The sequence below is a fragment of the Triturus cristatus genome, chromosome 7, assembly GCF_964204655.1.
Source record: "Triturus cristatus chromosome 7, aTriCri1.1, whole genome shotgun sequence".
In the NCBI taxonomy this organism is placed as follows: Eukaryota; Metazoa; Chordata; class Amphibia; order Caudata; family Salamandridae; genus Triturus; species Triturus cristatus.
In genome coordinates, this window is record NC_140590.1 from 372,888,355 (window position 1) to 372,902,712 (window position 14,358).

At 43.4% G+C, this 14,358-nt stretch overlaps 1 protein-coding gene across 1 annotated transcript in view; it reads right to left on the bottom strand.

Moving 5' to 3' along the window:
* UBE2S (ubiquitin conjugating enzyme E2 S) overlaps positions 1–14,358 on the bottom strand; it is a 32,825-nt gene that overhangs the window by 5,404 nt on the left and 13,063 nt on the right. The window contains exon 3 of the mRNA XM_085616542.1: positions 11,448–11,638. Within this exon, the coding sequence (XP_085472668.1) occupies positions 11,448–11,638 (191 nt within the window). The remainder of the gene's footprint in view (positions 1–11,447; positions 11,639–14,358) is intronic.

Below are 14,358 nucleotides of genomic sequence, written 5' to 3' on the forward strand. Positions count from 1 at the left end.
TGGAGAAATACTTACAGATCTTGCAATCTGCTGACTTAGGTTTAGGATAAAGACCATAAATACAGTGAGAGTGGGTCAGGCCTTGGAAAAACCTATGAGCCCACTTGCTATGGCAAGTCAGATTTTATCCGGGTGAGCTATTTTAGGGTCTACTGGCGAGCTGACAAGCAGGTATTCTGTTCACTCACAATGGGAATGAGCAGTAAAAATGCCTTAAAATCTTGTATTTATCTTGACACATTTGATCCGAGTTTAGAGACAGGTCAAATGTCAGTTTGTCTTCACACAATTAACTTTGGAGTCAATAGAGGACTTTGTACAGTGAACTGTCGGAAAATCGTGCTATACAAAGTGTGAAATGAAAGGCTGTAGGTGGTCAATTTTTCTTCTAAAATTTAAATAGCCAATAAGTGAACTAGGAATAAAAACACATTTTATGGTAACTGATGAAAACCAAGATGAACAAAATTAGAACACCTTGCTTGAATCATTTTGGCTGAATCCCAATTTCCAGATTGTTTATACACTATATAGTTTTATCAGCAAAAGTGTACGTTAGTGCGACTGTTTACAGCCATTTCAATAGAGAATGTGCAGTCTGTAAATGACAGTACAACCATATCATGCTTTAGTAACATTTGTTAAAAGTGAGTTTTTACACAAACTGAGAAACCTTACCCCTGCCCTGATGACAATGCTATTATTAAACTAATAGCCAAGTCGGGGGCCATGCTACTGTACATCGGAGCTAGATTATTATATATGGAGCAAACATTTAGTCCATTAAATCAAACTAGAGGCTTTTTTGTACAGCAGAAGTGCTGAACTGGCACACTTGTATGTGCTCGTAATGATAAAGAAAACGGCGGCTATGTAACAAATTATTTGCCTTGGATCACACAATTAGAAACCAGCTTACAGGTCAAGTATATTACAGTTAGCATAGATTCAACAGGCTAAAAAAAAAAAATCTACTCGCCCATTCACAATGGCCAGTCAGATTTGATCAGGTCGAGCTATTAGCATGTACTGGTCTGTCAGGCAAGTGAACATATTCAGGAAAGGAACAGGAGTACTGTTCATTCAGAAAGTGAATGAGCAATAAAGAGGCCTTTAAATCTGGTTTTATTTTGACACTTGCCGTCTGTTGAAGGAAAGAGGTTAACATGTCAGTTTGTCTTTTTACTAAATGCATCTTTGAAAATTGAGTTTATTTTTCTCTCCTACTACAGTTAGAGGTTTTTGTCAAGTGAGCGGTCTCACAATCATTGTCAAACAAAAGGTTTCAAGGGGTCAGGCTTATTCCTAATTTTTAAATAAGCTTGTAAAGAAATAGTACATATATTTCAAAACATCAAGAATGGTGATGCAAACAAAGATTTAAATAGGAGCAAAACAAATCGGAACTCTAATTGGGGTTGTGCAAATGACATTGGCAGACACTTTCAAAATTGTACACATAGTTTTATAAGTAAAACTGCTAGTCAGTGGAAAATTGTGTTTATTTCAATGTAAAATATGCTACAAGATAAACCAGTTTTAAAAAACTCTGCCACCCATGGCGACAGTTGCTTGCCAGACCAAAAGATTGACGATCCAGAAATTGAAACAATCTTCCCTAAAACAACTCCCAGTACAGTAGAGCTGAAGGACTGGTTCAAACCCAGGGCAGATCAAGATGGAAACAAATTCTGGTTCACGGGAGTGGGTGCACGGCGATGAGCAGGAAATGGGATGGCGTAGTAGAAGTGCTTAAGCTTCTACCACATTGAAAGATATCTGGGTTCTTTAAAATTAGGTGATGTGTTACTAAACATACAATGCCATTTTTGGTCTATGGCCTTTTTACATCTACTATGTTGTTTTTTTAACACTGTATACTGCTATTTTAATATACCAGGATTCCCAGCCCGGAGAATGATTCAAGCATGTGATTAAAGATCCAATGTTGAACAGTAAAGCACATCTTGGAGGATAATGCAAGCTGCACTGCTGAATCCATCTTGTTATTCTCAACTTCTAGCACTTCATAAAGAATTGGATTTCATTTTAGAAGCAGATTGTCAAATGAACCTCATTTCCCCCAGCGAGCCCAGTCCGTCAGACACTACCTGAAAGAAAATGTTTATTACAGTCATTATGCACACAGTTTATTGTCCAACACCAGCCACACTGGTACTTCCCTTCTGTTGCTCGACCTCCCCTCCAAATGAAGAATTTAAAATATTAAGAAAAAAAAAGGGGGGGGGGGTTGGGGGGGGGGGGGGGGGGGGGGGGAGAATAATTAGGCATGGCTGCGGAACCAGCAGCTGTTATTGGATTCCAGCCTTTCATATTCCAAAACATACTTTCTTGTGCCTGTTGCTTCTTGGTCCCCTCGCCAGTTTATTCTGTTGCTATCTACAAACCAGTGGCTCTTCAAATACTTTCATAGTTATTTATTTTTGGGAAAGTTAAAAGCTGCCTGGCCACACCGCACTACAAAAAGTTATTTTACTTTAATAAACTGGATGTTGCCCTCCCATCCAAGTGTCATCCGCAATCCCGGCTTTTTTATTTTTATTATTTTTATTATAAATGTTTCTCTTTAGGTACATACACGTCATCATGTGCGGGGATACATATACAAGGACATGGCCTCTAGCAACGATCTCATCTTTCCACCCCCCTTACCATCAGAAAAACGTTGCTTTTTGTAGATGCTACACACCACCAGCAAAAAAAATCCTTGGCAAAGCAAGAGCTATTGGCTGTGCCGATTGTTTCTTAATATTCTGATTGCCAGCAAATATTTATTGCACTTCTTGCCAATGAGGCACTTTGCTCCAAATTAGGAAACAGATCTACTTCTAAAGTCATAAGGAAGTACCAAAGCTGCAGTGTCTCCTGTTGTGCTCTTTGAATGAAAGCTAAAAGTAGCTCAAACTCATTTTTTTTTTTAAACAAACTTTATTGCAGTTTTATTACGACATGACAGTAAGCACAACAATGACTAATGCGAGATGGGCCATGCCTAAATAAGTCACGTTCTCTAGAGCTCCTGTCAAGGCCTCCCGAACAAATTCTGTTGCATCGATATCCCTCTACCATCCACATCATAAGACAGGGTCGTTCCTTAAACCCCCCCATGCTGAGATCTCATCCTGCACATGCAATATCAAAGGCACCTGGAAGGAGCATCACTCCACCTACCACTATTCCCCACCCTTGGTCCTGCAAACCCGCACATAGTCAGCAGTGTCAGGTTAAGCAAGGCCTATAGTCCCATCCGGAGGATCCAGTTGAAAAGTGTCCTACGAGGCCTCGCTGCAATCCTCCGCAATAGACTAGTTAAAACACCCTCTGCCCACCCCCAGTCCCTCCAACTCCCCCCCCCCCCCCACTGTCAGACATGTCGCTCCAGCCGCTATCTTTCAGTATTAATGAGCCCCGCTGATTGGACCACTGGTATCGCACTGTCAGGGGACGAATGAACAGGAGTTACCACTCAATACCCGCTACCCTCCAGCCCTGCAGCTCAAACACTCATGCTTTCAATTTTTCCAACTACTGGCAACTGCTCAGGGCAACAATTCAACCCATTCTTTTACCATCTAGGCCAGCTCAGATTAGACCAAGCAATAAGCAAATCAGTCTTGGTCCTTCGCCAACAGGAACAGTCCAACCAAGTCCTCTTTGGTCTTGAGGGGCTTGTTTTCTGGTTCAGAGTAGTAGTCATCCAGCCTCTTCAGTCGGATCCAACTTGGTTCCAGTAGCAGAGAGAGCAAGGTAAATCCAACTGAAGACTGAGTGATATGGCTGGGCCTGACCGACTGAAGTTGCATGGTGAGCAAGAGACATTGGTTGGAATGCTACGCAGTCCGATGTCTTATTGAAAGCATTTCACCCAACGATGTCTTATTGAAAGCATTTCACCCATCACATTTTGTGCGTTGGAAGCTTAGTGCAACACCACTTTTGATGCTTTTAAGTAATTCTAAACCACTATAAGTGAAGCAGTGCCCCCATTCTCCCAAAGAAAGTCTGCTAAAATGTAGCCCCATAACGGCAATAATTACGCTTCATCTCTTTAGGTCCAGAGCTAGAAATTCCATATATGACATACTAACGGATTATGATCAGACTAGTCGCATAGAAATATGCCATAATGGTAAAAGCGCCTGCAAAATAAATATGAAATCAAACCAAGAGTGTTGCTTGTTGCAAGCAGAATAGTGCATAAATCCCAGCATAGATTGGGGACTGAAGCGCCAGTCAACTAGGCCAAATGAATCAATAATGTGAAATTAATATCATAATACTTTGTGCTGCAAGGGGCAGAAAAATGACAGATTAATATTCCCACACAAAAATTCATGGAATGACCCATTTCAATTTCAAAGTAACTGCAAAAATAGTGAGTGTAGACAAAAACCATTTTCTGCATGATCGCAGAATTGTTGAACCTCAAATTTTTGCTGGCTTCAGTACTCTTGTATTTTAGACATGCTTAAGTGGTAAAATGCCAGTGCTCCCGCTTTAAACATGGCTGAAATGGAAAACTCCCAATTGGTATATTTAATTTGCCCATAAGTCCCTAGTACAGAGTACAAAATGTATCTAAAGTCACTGAAGTGAAATCCCACTAGTAAACCACAGCATCTAATGGGTGATCTACTATAGGGTACCACTGTCACAGTGCAAAACATGGATTGCAGCCTGCCACAATAAAACTTTGACAAGGTAAAAACCTTAACTTTAAATATTAATAAGTCACCGGTATGGGGATCTTGTAAACCAAGACAATGTAAAATCTTGCTTGACCGGTATGCTGAGCCACAGGCAACACTTGAGGCACCCTTGAAAGGGACTAACTTGAAAGGAAGAGAACAGAATGCAAAGACAATTATTGTGCATGTACGATCTGTGATCGTTGCAGGTACATTACAGGCCTCACTCATCATTTTAGTGGCAGATATGGGAGAACACTAGGTGTACCATAGTACACGCCTCACTCACACCCAGAGCCCAAGTTTAGTGTAGCCAAAGAAATTTGCCATCTTGACAATCCTGGGACATTGCATTCTGTTATCATTTACAGTAACGCAGAAAACCTTGTGCAAAGGTAGGTCAGGGCTTAGGGACTATTACCCCATTGGTTAGAAGGGCTAGGAGTCAACACACCCACTAGTTCATGCTAGGCATAAATGTGGCACCTCCAGAACACACTTCAGAACACTTTCTGGACCTGCAGAAAAGACGGACTGATCTGGACGTCAGATCTGAAAGTAGCCGTGAAGAACTGGATTGGCTTCCTCATGTACACAAAAAAAAAGTGGGCTCCAAGGGTCAGCTGGCTGACCTTGTGGCTACCAGGAGATGAGCTGCAAGAGTCCTTTTCCTGGAAGTATCCCAACTGATTAGTGGCGACTGGAAACTGCTGTTGGCCATTGCTGGAAACCCTGGGAGTCTCCAAGTGCCTCCCTGGAGGCCTTTAGAAGTGCACTACTGTGCTGGATTGGGGCTTAAGACAAATGCCACAAGGTAAAATCTTTGCCCAAGACAGAGTTGGTGTATCAACCCACATTCGGTCACAGGCAGCTGCAAAGTGTGCCACAGTCCCGGTCTAGCCGGCAATCGACAAACGTTGCGGTGCTATTTCTACCATAAATCTATACATCTACACACACACTACCTCCCCACCATCCTCCTGGTCCCCTCATTGGATTTCTTTTAGCTTTATTCTATTTTTTCAAATTTGTTATGGGATTTTTATTTTGCCTTTATTGGTTTTTGTACTGCATAAATACTAGTTATTTAAATTAAGCCTGTTAAGCTCTGTGACACAACTACTAGGGATTATTAAATTGACTTGGAGGGTTCCAGACCACTGGAATAATGCAAACATTTTCGCATGATTATAGATTTGTCACATTTGCCAAATAATCCATCATCTGCCACATAACCTGCAGATTTGAACAAAAACACAAATTTGTTTCTAGCTAAAACGGCTTAAAAGTTACTACCAATGTGATGGCAAGTATTGCATTCACTAGTGACCGTGCACCAAAGACCAGGGAATAATGGTAGATGAAGAGGGACTGCTAAAAGCATTTACAATTGACCAGGCAGTCGAAATCGAGAGGGGACATACTGAGGCCTCACCATTGGAAGATAGGCTCCTGTCCGTCTATAGTCACCACAAGGCCATATCCCTTACCTACACACACAAAAAAATTGTATCTCTTACCCAACTCGCTCCTTAAGCGAGGGAGTATTGGCAGGCTGATATTGGGGACTTAGAAGAGAAAGGAGGGAGGTGCTGGCGTCCCCTCGCGAGGTTGCGGTTTCCTCTAGACTGCGACTGATACAACTGAAAATACTACATCAATCACATCACATGCTCCACAATGCCTTTTGCACCCTTCATCTACAGTTTTACCCATTTTGACCAATGTGGGGGCATTGGCACTTTCTACCATATTAGGGACGGTCTTAAGATCAAACCATATTGGGAAACAGTAGTTTAACGCATGAAAGATGCCAGCGGAGGGCCCATCCGGGAGTTCCCTGGCCTATGCCCGCTGAATATATGGGAGGCTACCGACATGAATTGTGCCGAGCAGCTCTGGACCACCATGGGTCTCGTGATCACAAAGCTCCGAAGTAGGGAGCAGCGGCAACACCAACCCTAGTTGAGTGGGATATGGATTGGTGCATGATTGCAGAAGTAGAGTTCTATAAAAACAGATGCCCCCGGAAATGGGGCATGGGTTAGGGGAAGTGGAACACGCACAGAGGTAATCTATGTAGCCCCCTCCATGCCGATGGGAATCGTGCAGAAGAGATGGGACTCACTGGGGAGGTCCACGATAAGGACATGCGAGTGGAGCATTAGTCTAGCTACTTCAGTCTTTCCTAGCTTAGCTGACTGGAATAGTGTGCGCCTGGTTAGGGGAGGGGAATTGCATCAGTTATAAAGTTGAATCTAAAGATAAAGGCCACTACAACCCCCAATAAGGATACAAGTTCATTCCAAGCCAGCGAGTATCAGACTACACACACTACAAATCCTGCTACTGTAGAGAAGCTTGCATTTATTTTATTTCCTCCAAGTAAATGGTAGAGCGACGCTGGCAGTTACATCAAATGGTTGGTCCTTCTTAGGCCTCTGGCATGCTTTTTTTGTTTAATACATAGACCACGTAGACATCCCTAATCCTTACAGAAGATAACTATAACCCCCTTTAAGGGAAAAAAGCCCCACACAACGTTTACCAGCCTTGTGTGACTAAATTACACCTTTAATTCAGCAACAAAAATACCTTGAAGTAAATGTTTCCTATGAGTTTGTTATGCATTTCCTTGATGGAATTGTCCCCCTTCCTTTTAGGTCTTAAGCTTGATGTAGTCTGTGGGCAAAAGTTTATGTACATCTTTAAGTACCAACAGAGAATGTTGGAGTGATCTGCCATTTCAGATTTATTTTCCCCATCTAGTCTCATGCACTTCTGGTTAAATTAAAGCTGTTGATCAGGTAGTCTCAATTCAACTAAAAGATGCACTATATAGTAATTGTGGATTTTTTTTTTTTACAACCAATTTTATTGAGTTTTGTAGGCAAGAACAAACAGCACCATTCAGAGCCACATATGCATCATCAGAATAGGGAGAAAAACACATCTCAGTGACATCAAGATTGCAGAAGGATATCACTAAAAGCATATCCACGTGTGCCTGAAGAGGACCACACCATCTCAGAGTATCCCGACCCATTTGCCCCACATACGATGAAATTTCTCAGGACATCCTCTGGCCACGTATAGAGGCCGCTCCTGTGCAGCGCACCAATCCACCCCCCGGCGCCAGCGCCCTGGAGTGGGAGGAGCAGTGTCCAACCAATGCGCAGCAATGTCCCTCTTGGCGACCACCAGTGCTGTGTTAAGGAAAAGTTTCTCTGCCCTAGAGCCGTCCAATCCGTCAGACTCCCAGCAGAACATGTATAGGAGCGAGAGGCACCTCCCACCCCAAGACACCCGTCAGGTCTTGGGCTAACAATTCCCAATATCTCTGGATCGCAGAGCACGACCAAACCATATGGTAGAAATCGGTGTGGGGGTGGGCACAACAAGGGCAGTGGGCGTCAGGCCGAAGCCCAGCACGGTGAAGACGCAGAGGCGTGAGGTAAGCGGTATGCAGAATGTAGATTTGGACCAGGCGAAGCCTCGCCGATACCGCGATCATCCTAGGGGCCATCAGGGCGTCCCTCCAGTCTTCATCCTCCAGCACCCCAAGCCAGCCCTCCCACCTCTCGCGGAGTAGGGAATTAGGAGTGTTGTTGGTAAGAACGGTAGATCCGAGAGACTCCACCCTTCCCCAAGTCCCCAGTCAGTACCTGTGCCTCGGGCGGGCTATATTCAGGCAGGGGCGTGCCATCTGGAATGTGGGAAGAGAGGGCATGGCGCAGCTGTAAGTACCGAAAGATTTGAGGGGAGGGAGTGCCCGGCCTGTAGTTCCTGTAAGGACCGAATATGGGTGCCGCTCCAGACGTCACCCAGCAAGATTACCCCGATGAGATCCCACTGCCGAAATCACGATAGGGAAGCGACTTCACGAAGTCTCGTGCTACACCACAGGGGAGCATAGCGGGTCAGCCTGCCTGCCCATCGAGTATGACGCAGGGAGGCATGCCAAGCCAGGAATACGCCACGCGTGATCTCAGGAAGAGCTCGGGGGATTGTGGTCCCATAAAGTATCCCCTGGATAGAGGAGAAGCCCAAGCGATACGCTGGGTCGGACCAGCCGCCATTTAACCAATCATGAATCGTGAGGAGACGAGTCGCTAGGTAGTAGAGGTAGAGGTTCGTCATTCCGAGGCCCCTGTCAAACGGTGGGATTCGGCACTGGGTCTGGGCCAGCCTGGCCCTCCGTCCTCCCCATAGGAATTTGGTGGCCATACCGTCCATATCCCGGAACCAAGATCTGGCGAATGGGAGGTGGGTGTTCTGAAGCATGTACAAAAAACAGGGCAGGCTCATCATTTTGTACAGGGCAATCCTGCCCAGAGTGTTTAAAAGGCAATTTGCACCATTTAAGAAGATCCGCGCGGACCTGCTTTACCAGCGGGGTGACATTAAGCTCCCATGCAAGGTCAGGGAGAAGGGAAACCCAAATCCAGATATTTGAAAGACAACCGCCAAAGAGGGATCGATGACTGCCAATCAAAGCATGCACGCGACGCGTGTAAGGGGACAAGGACAGACTTGGCCGGATTGAGCCGCAACCCGGAAGCTCGTTCAAAAATAGCCAGTGCCCGAAGGCAACGAGGTGCTGACCAGGTGGGGTCCGCCAGGAAAAGCAACACGTCATCTGCGTATAGTGCAATTTTGTCCTCCGCTAAACCGGGCCACCTCCAGCCAGTCAAGGAATGGTCGCTGCGAACAAGACAAGCGAACGGCTCCATAGCCAGAGCAAAGAGGATCGGAGAGAGGGGGCATCCCTGCCTCGTGCCCAGTCCAATGGGGAAAGGGCGGGATAAATTGTGGATTTTATCCACCACCATGATTAACAAATCTGAGATTTTGGCAAACATGTTGTGCATTATAGGCACACTACTGCACGTTGCGATAATCCAGTACTGCATTGTAAAGCTATAGTGGGCACCAATATAATTTAGAGACCTGGAGTTGTTAACTCTCCTGGCTACGTTACAGCAAATTGTATACTTGTTCAGGCTTTTCCTAATGTTTAATGTAGTGATTGAGGTCACTAGGCCCCAGGCAGAAATTCTCCACTTCCTTGTGATTCTTAGGGACACTGTATGGCAGTGTATCCCCAACTGTGGGTCGAGAGTCATTTTTTGATGAGTCGCTAAAGTCCAGAAAATAAAAATGCCTTTAAATTCTGTATTCAGCTGGTCACATTTGCCGAGTTTCAAAGACAGAGGTCTAATGTCAGGATAGGTCTTGGGCTGCTTTTTAACATAGGGACTGGTGTTTAGGAACGGTTGTCACTTTTCAGTCAGAAAAAGTAAAGTGAATGATCATCCTGTTGGGTTACATGAAGTGCGAAAAGACTGAGGATATCATTGGTGCCGCCACACAACAATGTTAATGCCTGTAAATAAAGGATTATGCATTCGGCAGTTAGGAAAGTAAGATGAAGCACATTTAATTCTTAGGTGTGTTGGAACTTTTCAGATTTTAGGAACACCACAAGACACTGGATGAAGCACAAATAATAAATCGCCACTGAAACCAGATGTCCACATGTGTGCAATAGTTTTATCTATAAAACTGTAGACCTGTGCAAACTTAGTGCATTTTCCATTGAAATGGTCAATGTCTGCAAATAATGCGCCACCACACCATTTATCACATTAGTCAAATAAAATAGTTTGCCTCATGTCCATTAAAGATAGGTGGGTCGCTAAAGTCAGTCATACTAAAAAGTCTTCTACACAAGTTCCTTTTTAACGGGTATTGCTGCTATTTAATATTATCAAACTCACTGCCCAAAAAGATTTGCCCTCCTAAGCGAAAGACTTAAATTCAGATGAGTAATCAATAGATAACCATAGAGATCGCATACAATATGGGTCGTAGCAGTAAAAGCTTCCTTACACATGTGTGATATGTACAACCAACAGTATCACAAAGTTCTTCAAAGCAGCAACATAAGTGCCAGTCAGGTACAGACAAAGTGCAACACCGTGCTCGTAGAGAGGTTAATGCAGGCATCACTCCAAACAGGTCTGGCACAAGTAAGGGGGGGGCGGGGGGGGGTGATTGCAGAGAAAGTGCGTGTGGAACCACATCTAAAGCAAAACTACTTTTTGGTGTCCAAAAAAGAAAAACCCCACAAATTAACACATTGTTAGCATAGTCCCTGACACATAAGGAACTGTGTAGATGTACGCGTTGTGAAAGGGCAGAAAGCAGTCAGTCACAGCGAAGACAACCTATCACTACACTGACCCATTGTAGGATGTAGTGGGTAGAAGAAAAATTAGCACATACACCAATTGGTGAAGAGGGCTAGCTGAAAGCCTCTCCAATTACATTTCAATTTTAGTACAATTAAAATGTCCTTCTGGCGTAAGACCAAGTTATAGAAACCAGGTATTTGCGACCTTAATTGGGTGGATGCAACAGACGTTATTGTGCATGTTGATCGTGCTTAGAGTACTTCAACTGCCTATTGGGTAGTAAAGTAAAATCACCAAGAGCAGAAAAAGATTCTCAATATGTCGGATCCTGAGCATCTCTTCCACTATATGCTTTAGTAAACATGTATGGATAACAGAGTGATGTACAATTATTAATTCTGGATTCTTTTCAAAACTTATCTGCCAACCTTTAGTAAGATTTCCATACACATCGCTAGATTATGTAAACAAACATTCAAATCCAACTCCTGATACTCTTAAACGTTAAGAGCTCAGCCAATGAACTATACAGGCTACTCACCAACAAGACATGCCTAATCCCAAGTTCTGCTTTCCAGTCTTTTTTTAACACATTGACACAGATTTCTCCATTTGATCCAACATTGGGGTGAAATATCTTTGTGAGAAAATAGCCTTTTGGTGGAGAAGCAGGAAAATCCTTCCCCAAGATAAGTTTCATTCTGAACAATCCGCCAGCATAAGGTGTGCCCTCTAGAATGAAAGGAGAGAACATTAGTAGGCTGCACAACACAAATGACAGTGCAAGTGTGCTGCAGAGTAAGAACGCCAAAGACTGCTTACTTTAGGGTTTTAAACAAGTTATACAGAACAGTTAACACATTCAATACAAAAAAAACACACAAAAAAAAACTTACAATAAGTGCATATATCTCAAGAAATATGGAATTTTACAGAACTGAAACGTTTCACCTACATACAGCCCAAAATATTTACTTTTTATTTATGGAGGTGCATTACAAACGTAAAAGTAAAACAAATTACATAGAACACAAGTGATCAAAAGGTAGGCAAGATTTACCCCCCCCCCCCCCCCCCATCTACCTATGACATGCCTACTTCAAGAACGCATCACTAAATCCTTTCACATTTCTATAGTTTTCTTCTAAATACTTTGTTTCGAAAGAGGCATAGCCAACACTTTCCAACTATAGAGCTACAGACTTCCTAACTATCAATATTTGTTCTAGCGGCAATTAAAGAGTAAATTATCCATAAAATCTGGCCACATACAAATTTGCCGTTAGTAAGTAATGCAGCTAAGATCAATATGGAGAGCTATTTAACTTAATTGCAGGAACCTGCAAACCACATACGGGGGTTGGACTAGACACATTTTCTCATCCTAAGGAGCAAACTTGGAACTTTCCTTAGATGCGGGCTTGCCAACAAGCATAACATGACAACAAATGACAAATGTTGTACGAGTGACACTGCATGCTGCGAGACAAGGGATTGAAAAGAATGTCCAGATGGTCTTGCTGTCCTGGCAACAGCGTGGTCAACCGTGCTTTTGAAATAAAGAAAGGTCACACTGGCACCACTGCAGTGGGGAGTTCAAAGATGCAATCTGCCTACTCTGATTCCTGAGAGAGTCAGCTGTGAAGTCGCTTATATTTCAGAGTGTGGAAAACTAACTTTTCCCAGCCCCACCACCCTTTCATAAGATAAGCATTTGCAATGCAATAGGTCTCGCCTTTGCGAGTTTGAGCTATTGGCATTGTAAATGACAATGCCTTTTATTTATGTCTTTTGAAAACCTGCAAGCGGTGCGTAAACACACTTTGTACTTCTAGTCGTTGCGAACGAGAAGCAAGGCTGGCAGTAACTGCGCCTCTTTTACTGACAGCTATTAGTACAAACTGCGTATTTATGGACTGCTTACAGGTTTTCAAAACACAAAAGGAAAGGCATTGTCATTTACAATAGCTCACTCTTAAAAGGCGAGACCTATTGCATTGCAAATGCTGGTTATTTAATGGTTCCCCCCCCCCTATTCTTGTGTTTTTCCTGGCCAGGAGCATTTCAGTCTAACAGTATAATGAACGGTTGAGTTGAATTTTTCTGTTACTGACTTGTTAGTACCCTATTTTGCATTCGGCCCTCCGTGGGAGAGCATGGGTTTCCTGCTCTCTGCCTCGATTGTTCCTGTGCTCTTTGCTCACTCCTTCTCCCTTCCCCGACTCTCCCTGTCTCACACCCAATCGTGTTTCAATACGTTTAATTTATAATTTGTTTTCCTTTTTACAGCAGTCTGTAAACTGCAAATTGCTACTGTGCTGTGTTTTTTGCGCTTGTGAACACTTTGTTTTACTTCTGACTCACCATTCTACTATAGCAGTCTCCTACATGGCAATAGACCCGATTCAGGTGGGAGACTCCAGATTTTTAAAGCCAAAACCGGCTTTATTTTAGCTGTCTCTGGCTTGAAATTGCCTCTGCCTCGATAGAAGTCAATAGGGAAAATGCATTCTCCTGATTTGTCAAAATCCCCCACTTAAAGCTTAAAAATATCAATAGCCGTGGAGTGCCAGTTCTTGTTAAGCGGGGGTCAACTTGTTTGATTAAATCCACCCAGACCGACTAAACTGGGAGGTGGGTAATTGCACAGCTGGATTTTGGGTCACCGTTTTAACGTGTGCTTCATTCTATGGACCGAATGTTGATGATCCCTCTTACATTGTCAGGCCACAGTCTAGGCTGATGTTGGAAACCCCGCCAATAATTGTAGGAGGCGATTTTAAAGTCCTGTTAGATCCCCACAAAGATAGGTCAAATCAAGGGCGTTATATTGGGCACCCCCGATAGGTGCAATGAAGAATATGATCCATGATCTAGGTCTGGCAGATGTTTGGAGGTACAAGAAGGGGGACTTGGCTGGGTTTACATTTCATAGTAAGAAACACCATCACTTTTCTAGGATTGATTATCTGTTAGCCAGTAGGAGTTTACTCGATAAAAGATCAGTAATTTCTATCCTTCCCAGCCATTTATCGGACCATGCCCCGGTTTTGTTTGTGATTAAAAACTTAACCAAAGTGACCCAATCCAGATGGACACTCAGTAGGGTAAGGCTAGATGATCCAGAAATAATTCAAGCTACTAAAATGTCATCTTTGGAGTTTTGAGTTCAACATAGGCTCAGCAGCCATTGCGATTGTTTGGGAAGCCTTTAAGGCTAGTTTGAGAGGCCGATTACATAGCCTCACTAGCTCCAAAAATCGTGTTGAAGGACGGGAATTGAAATCAGGAGAGGAAAAGATTCGATTATTAGAACTCGAGCTCCTCAAGTCATCAGGGTGAGAAAAGGAAAATTATGAATATGGGGAAAAGGCTGGTGCCCTTCTGGCATGGAAGGCTAGATCTGACCGTTCGAAAAATGACATCGGCAAGCTGGAGATAAATAGCCAAGG